We start from the raw sequence: 12,476 nt of genomic DNA on the forward strand, positions 1-12,476 counted from the left end.
TTGATTTACAATATTATATTAGTTTCATGTGTACAGCATAGCGATTTGGTATCTTTGTTGGTATTTTTGCAGATTATACTCCATTATAAATTATTACAAGATAATGGTTATAATTTCCCAGGCTATACAATATATCTGTGTTGATTGTCTATTTTATACATAATAGTTTGTATCTGTTAATCCCATACCCTTAATTTGTCCCTCCTCTCTTCCCTCTCCCCTTTGGTAACCACAAGTTTAGAATCTAAAAAACAATACAAATGAAAGTATATGCAGGGCTTCCCTGGTGGTGCAGTGGTTGAGAGTCCGCCTGCCGATGCAGGGGACACGGGTTCGTGCCCTGGTCCGGGAAGATCCCACGTGCCGCGGAGCGGCTGGGCCCGTAAGCCGTGGCCGCTGAGCCTGCGCGTCCGGAGCCTGTGCTCCACAACGGGAGAGGCCACAGCGGTGAGAGGTCCGCATACCGCAAAAAAAAAAAAAAGGATATGCAAAACAGAAACAGATTCACAGATACAGAATTCCTGTAATTTGAACAAGAATCTTTACAACTCAGCAGGTGAGCTCCAGGAACATTCTCTGAGGAAGGATTTCTTCAAGTATTCCCTATGTGCCCTAAACATTACTTGTCAGTCTCCACAGGGCAAAGGTGCTATTTGTCAGTGACATGATTTTGAAGGAGATCTAGATGTAATGAAATGCTCTGAGCTCAGAGAACATTTTCTCTGGCCATGCTAAGCTTGGGAAGTGTATTCCAGACACGTTTCTAGTGCCTTTGTTGGAAGCAACTGCTCTATTTTTATTTTCAAGATTGTATACCAAATATTTCTGAATGATTAACCTATGTTTGTATTTGGGATTTTTCCTGAAAATGTTTCTTTGTATTTGTAATGACTTTTTCCCCCTGGTTTTAAGGAACTTTAGAGATTATTCAACTCCCTTTTTTGCAAATGTGGGAACTGAGATACAAAGGTATAAAGACACCTGCTGAGGCACATAACTTGAGCTGTCATATTTAGATATGGGAAATGGAAACTACAAACCTCCCTTATATGAGGAAATCCTTAACCCTCACGGTTTTCACCAAATGTTTCGGATCCCTAAGCAAAAAGGCTTCCTGCTAATTGGCAAATATACTCTATTTACCACTACCTACTCAACAGAGAATAAAAGAGGAGGTGTGAAGCTACACACTTAGCCTCTATCCATTTTCTATTAATCTTTATTAGTGAAGACAAGAGCTTAGGGGTTACTAGCTTTTAACAACGTAAGTAGCGATCTTTAATAAGCAGCCAATTTCTATAATTTGTAAGGTTTAGGTAAAATGCAGAACCTTTAGGTGTGTTGGGATATATAGTTTGGGCTTTAAGAAACTCTTCACTGTCAGGACTCTAAGAATTATAGGGCTGCTAAAGTGAATGTTATTTCTCCAGACACCGATACCTCAAGTATGATTCAGTCGATGCCTAGTTTGAAATCCTTAATAAAACTTTACTCTGAAAGGCATCTATTCTTAAAGCAAAATGTGTTATATTGAAGTCATTTTTCACTTTGACTTCCTTTATAAAACTAACAATATATCCCTCTATATCTTTGGTACCCTTGTGTAAAAAGATAGCATGTAAGCATACAGAAAGAAAAGGTTAAGAAAGCAGAAATAATAATGAACCGCAGAAATAAAATGGGAGCTATGGGGCTTTAAATAAAGAGAATTAAGCCCAAAGAGAAGTAAACACTTTTTTTTCCAGATGGGCCATGAGCTCCAACTTTCAAACGTAATTAACATCCCAAGAGTAAGAAAAGGAAGTTTGTGGGCTTTCCTGGTGGCACAGTGGTTGAGAGTCCGCCTGCCGATGTGGGGGACACAGGTTCGTGCCCCGGTCTGGGAGGATCCCACATGCCGCGGAGCGGCTGGGCCCGTGACCCATGGCCGCTGAGCCTGCACGTCCGGAGCCTGTGCTCTGCAACGGGAGAGGCCCGCGTACCACAAAAAAGAAAAAAGAAAAAAAAAAAAAAGGAAAGGAAGGTCGGAGATACTCAACATCCAAGTTGCATTTTTCCCTCACTCAAAGGTAAAAAGACTTTGTTTTCTTTTGCTCTTTGTCCTCCATTAGAGCAAGACCTCTAATTATTCTAATACCAAGTACTTTCTAAGCTGCTGTGGACTATATAATGTTCATGTCCTCACGTCTCAAATTAATGTTGAAAATTTCATGAAAGGGATTACCTTTATATAATATCTACACGTTTTCCCCCCAAGTATAACAATCTCCCAGAATGTAAGTTTTGCTGAAATTATGTGGACATCATATGTGATTCTCATAGTTAATAATATATACAATAATCTGGAAAATATAATCTGGTGGCAGATTAAATAGAAATCTTCATACACGTTTCTTATGCACTTGATCACTTCTCAAACTACTCATATTTTCAAAATTAAAAATGCAAGTTTTGTAGATATAGAATATTTTAGAATGAGAAACACTTTATATGACTAATCACCATCCTGATGTTGCATAACGTCATCAGTGATTCTGTGTGTGTGTGCGCGCGCGCGCACGTGTGTATTTGTATGTATACACGTAAGTAGAAAATTTTCACTCTATTTTTCTCCCACTTAAAGCGGTTAATCTTTTGTTTGATGGCACTCAGCTATCACTGAGTATTTACTTCTCTTTCTTATACCTCTTGGTCAAAATGCAGTGTGATAACGTATGTCGAACAGATGGCATCTACTTTCCTTGAACTAAATTATGAGATACGATTTCAATCAAACTATTCTTTTCTCTCTAAGACATTGTATCAGTATTTACTTTCTCTTATACCATATCTTTGAACTTAATCAATTCTTTTCAATATAAGAAAACCAAGGTAGAAAAGCTCAATAATTTGCCTAGGTTTATGAAGAGTGATTGTAGAATTAAAAATAATAGAATTGTAGAATTGCCAGGGAACTTCAAGAGACCACCCATGTGTCTGGTCAAACGTCCTCATTTCAGTGAGAGAGAAAATTCAAGTCTGAAGCAGTTAAGTGACTGGCTAAAGATCAGATGCTAGGTAGTAACAGAGCCAGAGGAGATGCTAGGTCACCCAACTGTTGGTCCAAGACCCTTTCTACTCCACCTCACTGACTCATTTATAGCTTGGAGTTTTGTATTCATCTAACTTAGCTGAAGGCAGCAAGCACAGCCCTACGAAACAACTCATGAATACTTAAAGGAACTTGCCATCAAGTGTAAATGAGAATAGTACAGGGAAGACCTGGTAAAGGAACGGTCAGAAAGCGAAATCTTGATTATGGAATTTGAGTCAAAATTTGGAGGCTCAGAGGAGAGATGGTGTCCCAAGTGTGAGGACCGGCAAATGGATGTACTCGTATGGGACAGTGAGAAAATTGTTGGAGAGCAGGAATGGGGTTAGGAAGCAGAATTTACTTGACTCAGAGAATCCATTTGGGGCAGTAACTAGATTGCTGCTTGGGGAGGAATGAAGTGGGAAGCAGAGGAAGGATAGAGAGGGAAGGGGTCAGCAGGGGCTTATTAGGCATAGTTGGTAAGAGAGTGGAAGGGTCACTAGATCCTAGTGACTAAATATAAGCTTCATGAGAGCAACGATTTACTTTTGACTGGTTTTTTTATAATTTTTTTTTTTTTTTTTTTTTGATGATGAGAAACAATGCCGTATTTTATTTTCATTTTTTTTTTGCGGTGTGGGCCTCTCACTGTTGTGGCCTCTCCCGTTGCGGAGCACAGGCTCCGGACGCGCAGGCTCAGCGGCCACGGCTCATGGGCCCAGCCGCTCCGCGGCATGTGGGTTCCTCCCGGACCGGGGCACGAACCCGTGTCCCCTGCCTCGACAGGCGGACTCTCAACCACTGCGCCACCAGGGAAGCCTGACTTTTGACTGTTTTGTTCACTGTTGTATCCTCCGTACCTGGAAGAGTGCCTAGTACGTAGTAAACATTCAGTAAATAGTTCTTGAATGAACAAATAAATGAAAGAGTGAAATATGGGCACCAACAAGACTGAAGTTCTTGACCAAAGGAATAATGTGATAGAAAGAGTGTCCCAGGAAGAATATTTTTGTAAATGTGCAATGGATGGTCTCAATATGTAAAGAAAGAGAGCCAAATCTATCAATATGGAATGACATGATGAAGACTTCAATCAATCAATCAATCAATAAGAACCACAATCACAAGAAGAGAAAGACAGGGCAGAAGGAAAATAAATGGAGGGTACAAGACATAATGTGGACTTAGATCTGCAAGCACAACGATACCGCTTATGAGTCAATGGAACACAAAGGGAAACTTCAGAATCATTTTTGTTCAGACTCAATTTTTTCTCATTAAAAAATGGATACCTGTGAAATTAAGCGCTAATGCTTTTATATTTTGAAATATAAAAATGGCTTCAGAATCTCTTATGAAATAATGAACAACTGACATTTTTTAGTATAATATGTCATAGTTTAAGGTAAACACAGGGATGTTTCTCCAGGGTAACTTTGGAAGTTTTTTTTTAAATTGTGGTGACTTTTCACTACAAAATAACGGCGACAGAGGAACTGACTAGATTGGCAATGCAAGCTTATGTGTCACGGATGGTTCGGTACGTAACTCTTCCAGGGTTCATCTATCCTATTTCATAACAATCCCCAGTTACTACCTCTACTGTGCTTCTCTCAACTGAACCCTGCCATTCAGTACGGATTGACTGATGGCCTTATTTCAACCAAGCGTCAGGAAATAAACCGAATCGCTTTGATGTGAAGAATTACTTCCTCGCTTTTTATGAGTGAGTGTTGATAACACATTCTGTATTATTTGAGAGGCCTACTAAAAAGCCCAAACCGCTGATCTGAGTATTTAAATTCTAGAATTTGAAGTACCTTAGATGAGCTAAGGTAACTGTTTTCTACTTGATTAATGACAGCAGGAATTAAACTGCAGTAGCTGGCTTCTGGGAAATTGCTGAGAATGAAGAGCCCATATTTTGGCTGACATGCTGTCTGCCGCTTTCAATCCTCCTTTTATTTCATCAAGTTCACATGAAAGAGAGAAAAGGCACCGAGTGATGTTCAGAACAGTAACAGCACCTTTCTTTTTCCCTCCCGAAAAAAAAGAATAACTTTCTTTTCTTTCCTTTATCTACCGATATCTTTCCCATCTCACAAGTTTCATTCCTTTGTAATGACAGATGTTATGAAAGTGGCCGGTGTCGTTACATATACTCACCTCTCTGAGAGGTGAAGCTGTAGAACGCGAATGGAGCCTCCCTATCTTTGAAAATGCCATCGCCCGTTGTTGCCCACAACTCATCACCGACACATCAATACAAAATTCATGGATCAAAAAGGGAGATAAAAATGAGTGTCTTGGAAGCTAGGGTGCAAATTCGGGGGGAAAAACCACAGAAATAAAAATAAATCCTTTCCTCCTCCCAGAAATCTGCTCTTCATCCTTTCACTTATTACGTGTTCATGTGTAAAAGTTAGGTGGCTCTTACCTTCTCCTTCTTCCTTTATACTCTAGGGCATAATACAACTCTTCAAAGCTCAGACTCTGGAGCCAGACTCCCTGTGTTCAGACCTTAGATCTGCCGCTTACTAACTAAGTGACCTCGGGGAAGTTATTTAGCCACTCCGTGTGTTACTTTCTTCAAATGCAAAGAGAGGATAATAATACAATCTAACTCTTAGAGTCGCTGAGAGCATTAAATGCGTGGACAAATCTAAAGCGCCCATGACATTGCACAGTACGTGATGCACCATGTAAGTGTGAGTTGCTATCATCATTGTTCTGTCATATTACGTGCAGATTTCTACAAGAGTGCTTTCAAATGAATAAATTTCATTTATATTTTTGCCTCATTTATAGAAGTAAAGATACTCTATGTCCAAATTTGGGACAACTTAGAAGAGCTATAAAGAAGAAAAATCATCTCCCTCCTGTAATCTTACGACCTAGAGGTAGTAACAACTCCCAGTGTTGAGTGCCTTCCACGAGTCCTCTTCTACCTCCCTCCACTACCACTGCTCCTCTAGACACAGAAGAAAACACAAGGTACTTTTATAAAGAGACGTGAATTAGGCAAAGCAACTGATTAGAAAGCAGGAAGCCTGACTTCCACTCCCTGTACCTCCCATGCCACTTAGGTGACCCTGGGCACTTCACTTCCTCTCTCTGCTCTTTGCCCCTCCACTGAACTAGTGCAAAACAGGTACAGCAAGAGCTTCACTCCGCCCTCCTTACAACAATGCTGAGACACCTTCATTAACTTCTCAAGAGAATGCTGCGATGCACGAAAGGGCAAATTACAAAAGAGGTGTGTACAGAACAGCTAAAGGCTTAGTTTACAGGGTATACGGTAACACAATCTGAGAGGAAGCAAAAGGCAGGCAGTTGTTATAATCTCTCCTTGGCTGTGGGAGCTATGGCGAGGTCTCCTTTACAATGTTAATTATAACGTATTATGGGTATTTAAAGAAGGTCCTCACGTGCATTTAGAATAATGCCAAAGAAAGAATTCCATAATCAACAGACGTTAGTTTTATCATTTTTTGAATAACCCTGTGATAAACCAAGAGAGGACACTATGAAATCAGGATAGCTGTGTTCCTCATTTGAATTCACTCTAATGTCTTAATAAGTATGTCTCCCGTGGTTATAACATAGCACCATTCTAATCTCATCTGAACCCTCAAGTATCACCTCCATACTGAGCAAATAAATGATTCATTTATTCAAAATAAAATAAATCATTCTGAAATTGGGGGATTTACATAAACATATGAGATATTAGCTACTTGTGCTAGGCAAGTGAGGGGCATGTTGCCATTTTAATTCATTTCTGGCCTTTTTTTGTTGTTCCGGATCTTTTCTTACCTAATGTTGAGAGACTTCTTCCTCAGCTCGCTCCACTTGAAGTTCATGTTATCCAAACGTCTTTGTAACAGAACCGCATCATCAGAACCTTCCAGGGATCTCAGGATTTTTTGGCCATTTTCATCCAGGTTGTGATAGATATCTGTGTGAGCTTCGATTTCTCCTTGGAGGTCCTACAGGGCATCAGGAAGAAGAACACACGCAGAATTACCAAACAAAAGAGACCGGCTGTGACTGTGAATTTGGAGAACTGCAAAAAATAGACTATTAGCTCAAAAGGGATTTCAGTTGGTTCAACTAACAAGAAGATACACCTCCAACTCATTTTTCTTGGTGTATCATCTCTTTATGTCGCTATGTAGATTGAAAGTGGGCATCTAATTAGGAATAATAAATTTATTCCTTGAGATTATGAATCGGGACATAATACATTTGTAACTTTATAAATTTCATAACTTATGTCTTCTAGTCCATGGAAAAAATACATTATTTCATGGAAGTGACAGGAAATAAAACTCCGTGATAAAGTGCACCACAGTGCCAATCATTGTATTACACTATGGGTCAAGTCATATTTTCCAAGCACATAGTAATCCGTAGAATTGACTCGGACCACAAAAGCATGGAGAGACTAATAAACAAGGCTGTACTTGGCCCATGGCACCAGCACATTAATGGGATTTGATCATAGGAGAGAATCTTCTTGACAATACACATTAAGTTCACCTTGGTAAAACAGCATCACACAATTATTACAGCACCATACATTTATTAGCAAGACTTCCCATTTAAAATACCATCACATTTTAAGGCTCAACAGGTGGAAAGTCCATAGGACTCTGATAAGAAGTGATGATTTCAACCTCATTTGTATATACACAGATCAAGAAAATTATCATAGTAGAAGAATCTGACCTTTACATGGTATGTCTTCCTGTGTAACATTTTCAGCTTGAACCGGGGACTACAGCACTGATCCTGTTGCATAGCAATCCCGAGAAAACCCAGCGACTGAAAGAGCCCTGCTTTAAAATGCCAACTTCGCTTACATTCTGTTGACAGAATGAATTTCAGACCACAGGCCTCATCAGTCAATAATAATAAACGGTCACTTTGTACTCCTCACTAAACGGTAGCCAGGCCTGTGGATGTGGGAGGGACCCCAAAGAGAGGAGGCCTGGAATATGCAACTGATAGTTTATGTTAAACAGCCAACTTTTCTTATCATTTTTCCATTATAAGCCAGAGACATTATAAATTCATTTTCTATATGTGTTTCCCTCCTTGTTCCCAGAAGAACGGTCAAAGCCAAAGGAACATTCCTTAGAGAGCTGCCGGGTACCAGCATTCCTTTCTGCCTACACAATGAATGGAGGCTTTGTACATTATCTGACTTGCTTTTAGAGATTTGTATGCTTCTGTTTAACAAGTTTAAAAATTCATTCTGAAGCTCCGAACAACTGGATTGATCTGTGTAACTAGAAAATGCCCCCCCCCTTTCTAAAATTGAATTAAATTACTCTTCTAAAGTAAGGAAGGAAAAGTGGCAGCAATAACATGTTACAAAGTCTGAAGAAGTGGCCTGTGTTTTCAGTCGCAGCCTCTTAGATGCAGGGAGATGGACGATGAATGTCTCCTGTCACTATTTCTGGCAGCCAAAGTATCACCGATGGACTCGAAAGAGAATTCTGTCTCATTGCCTTCGACTGGAAGACAGGAGGGGAATATGGATAAACCCCATCTGGAGTTGAAAGAATAGAAATACTAAAACATATCGAGGAGCATCTATCTTTATCCCATCAAAAACAGGCTTGTTTTGGAAGGAAATAGCCTGATTCTGAAACTAGCTGATGTGATAGAAAACCAGTATTGGGCTTCTTGCTGAATGGAGCTTGATCAAATATATATCCAATTTATCTTTGTGTACCTACATGGAAAAACATACCCTGCTGAATTTGCTACTTCTTCAGTGAAAGAGAAAATTGAGGTTAATATATCTAAAGAATTCAGGAATAAAAACCAAACAGATCCAAGTTATCAAGATAATGCCCCCACTTCTCTCTTTTACTTTACTTTTCTTCTTGTTTTATGTGGTTTGCTACCTAAAACTTGGCCTCGGAGTACACACTTAAGGAATTAAGACCAAACCTTTTGTTGTCAACAAATTAAGATATTTTGACTAATACAATCAGCTTTCTACATTAGCATGCATATAAATTATAGTACATTTGAATTTTTATGTCCTGCGTTTATAGCAGAGACCCAGGTTCAGTCAATAGTTCCTTAAGATTATGTGTATCGTGAAGTCAACAATACTTTGCTGAATAAATGAGAGGTCTTCCCAAGCATAAATAGGATGTGGATTCATGAAATTCGCTAATTTTCATCTTTGCCACTTACACTGCCCTGAATTTAAACATCCTTGTTGTATCATCGAGAAAAAAAATGAATATAAAATTGATAAACCAGTGCTTGCTGAGGACTGGTTATTTGTCTAGCCTTAGCACTGTGGGAAATCTAAGAGGAAGGCAAGAGACAGTTATGCCTTTACTTTTTCTAAAATCTAGTATGCACTTTTTGTTTAAGTCGTTCATATTAACAACTACACGTTGACAATTTCCTGCCAGACCTCATACGTACTCGGATTAAAATTCCTCCCCTTGGAAATTGAGAAGTAGCTGAAGTGAAGTCTTAGCATTGGCAGGAAGGTAGCTCTTAACTCAGTATTACTTCTCTAGTTTGTGATGGTAGTGTAGAGCAACAAAGGACACATGCAAAGTAAAGGACTTTACAGTTTACAAAGCACTTACACGTGTATCGCTTTACTTATTCCTACTCCTTACCCAGTGAAATACATAATATTTTCTCTGTTTTACAGATGAGAGCACTGAGGCTCAGAGATGTTTAACTGACTTGCCAAAAGTGTTAAATGTGGGCAATGGATCCAGTTCTTTCGACTCTAGAAGATCTTAGGCTGTCTCCACACACCACTTGCTGCTGTAAGCACTGGCTATAACAGACAGTAGTTACCGAAGCTGAGCAAGGCTACTGCTAACAAGGGGAAACAACTACTGAGGTTAAAGCACACGGAAAGACGGCATTACTGATTTTGATTAAACTTTACCCACGTGGATTGATTTGTTCAAAATGAAAAATGGAGTCCTGACTACCCTTTTCACTTTTCATTTTGCAATTGGACATGTGGGACCACCCGTGAGAAAAACTTATTTGCCCTGGGAAAAGTCTGCTACAAAATATCCCCGCTGCCAGAACAGAAATTCTCCGGGCAGTAATTCACTCCTCTGTCTAAAAGAGTCATGTGAACATTACAGGAAGTCATGACCTGACATATCAGCATAAACGTAGTTTGGCCATGCTCCTTTGGGATGGCGGGCTGGCAGGGATTCCGTCAAGATACAGGACTCAGGTAGGTTGCTCTAAAAGGGAGGTGAGTATCGGTGAGGACCGTAAGGCTTTCTTTAGGAAGTTGGCCTGCTGTAGTGGAGATTTTTTAGTACAAGTAGGCAGCATGAGTCCTAGGTGGGGAGGGAGACATTGACAGGGCACTTAGGAAGGAGCACACTCATATCTGCATAAATTACCATGATGGCATTTATCCTAAGATTAACCTTAGACTCAGGGGCCCCAGAAAAGCAGGAGGTTAGAATGGAGAATCGAGTTCTCAGAGGAGACCCAATCTGGACAAAAAGTAATTTTCACAGATATTTTTTAGTAGTCTTATTTCACTTCTGACCTAACGAGAAAAGATCACTCAAGCCTTAGCTGCTACGATCAATATAAGTTTTCTCTTCTTTTTGTGACTGCGTTCTTTAGGAAGAACAATAACTAACGGATAGGGAAAAAGGATTTGTTACATAACGACAGAAGCAGCAGCAGCAGTAACAGCAACAACATATATAAGACTTCCTTTACAACAGACACTTCTCTAAAGCACTGTATATACATGCGCTCATTTAATCCTCTCAGTAACTCTCCAGGGCAGGCGTTATTAATATCTTCTCTTCACACATAAGAGAATGAAATTACAGAGAGGCTCAGTAAAAACCGCACAAGGTCACACAGCTAATAAACCATACAGCGAAATTTCAAACCCAGGCCGTCAGACTCCAGGGACTGGGCTCTTACCCACTAGGCTGTATCACCTCTGAGTTTTTTCCTATTAATTAAAAAATGTTTCCTATTAATACTAGTCCTGCTTAAATTTCAGCAAATCCAGCACAAGGCAGACTAACATTGTTTCCAGTACTCAAAGAGTAACTTTACCATCTTATTAATACGGAGACTGTTAAACATATCTAAAGTAGTGGACAGATATATCCAATACAAGAGAGAGAGCATAAAATAATTGAGAAAATGGGCGCCAATGGCAAAATAATATGCAGCCCCTCCCCTCAGAAAGAGACATATAGCCTAGAGTTAAGTATAATTATGGAGCAAATTTCAACTGTGAATATCAAGAAAGTTCAGATGTGAGGCAAGCAGTATGCTTATATGCTTACAAGGCAGTTTTAGGAGTAGGGAGTATTGTGTTTCCTGGAGAGCATTTTCAGATCTCACCATGCCTTCTTTTCTGAGCATCTAGCCTACTTCTGTCATAAGTCCCCTTTCTCAGCCTCCAGGGAAAACTAATGGGAAAGTGCAGTTAAACAGACATAATTCTGGTCTCTTCCTTCTCTTTCCCTTATTAGCTGCATAAGTTTAGACTCTTTAATCTCCTCGGCTTCACTAAATATTAAATAATAATACCTATCTGCTGGGTTATTTGGAATATTACATGGCATAATTTTTGTGAAATACTTTGAACATCATCTAGAACACAATAAGCCTTTAATAAGTAATAGCTAATGAAAGGATTTCTATTATAAGAGAATCAGTGTGGGGAAGAAAGTGATAGAAACAGACTTTACAAAGTCATGGAACTTCGTTTGAGCCTTGAAGGATGGATAGGATTGAGAAAGGTGAAGGGAAGAGGAAGAGGGTATTCCAAGTGAGAAAAGCCTGGAAATGGCAAAAACGTGGCAAGGAGTTTGGATTACGAGCAGGTACAATGAACTACACGGCCTGACTGGAATAGACAATGACTGTTGAGAAGAAACAGGTAGAATATAGTCGATGTCCTTAAACTAAGTAGGATAAAGACCTTCTTTCAGCAAGCTACTGAGAACAGAAGTTTATAAAGAAAAGTAAAGGACAAAGGTGAGATTATTGATTAAATTTGTACCATCTCATTTGACAAGTAGAATGATCCATGGTGATCGAAAGTAGTAAGACAACCAGGGAAGAATATGAAAAGTTATGAAAGTCTTACTTTTATAAGATGAAAAATAAAGAAGGAAGATGCCAAGAATTAGTTACTACTACACATCTCTTTTTATTATCCAAACAAATGGTTATGATACTATTCCAAAACATCAGGGATAATAGATTCCACATATTCTCTTTCCTATGTATATGGAATTATCTGTCGCTAAAAAAGAACTCATCAAATGATAACCTCGGGGCTTCCCTGGTGGCGCAGTGGTTGGGAGTCCGCCTGCCGATGCAGGGGACACGGGTTCGTGCCCCC

The 12,476-nt window shown here is 39.5% G+C and overlaps 1 protein-coding gene across 1 annotated transcript in view; it reads right to left on the bottom strand.

Annotated features, from left to right (window-relative positions):
• DMD (dystrophin) overlaps positions 1–12,476 on the bottom strand; it is a 2,099,690-nt gene that overhangs the window by 378,827 nt on the left and 1,708,387 nt on the right. Inside the window, exon 56 of the mRNA XM_032618871.1 lies at positions 6,890–7,062. Within this exon, the coding sequence (XP_032474762.1) occupies positions 6,890–7,062 (173 nt within the window). The remainder of the gene's footprint in view (positions 1–6,889; positions 7,063–12,476) is intronic.

The sequence above is a fragment of the Phocoena sinus genome, chromosome X (genome assembly GCF_008692025.1).
Source record: "Phocoena sinus isolate mPhoSin1 chromosome X, mPhoSin1.pri, whole genome shotgun sequence".
Lineage (NCBI taxonomy): Eukaryota > Metazoa > Chordata > Mammalia > Artiodactyla > Phocoenidae > Phocoena > Phocoena sinus.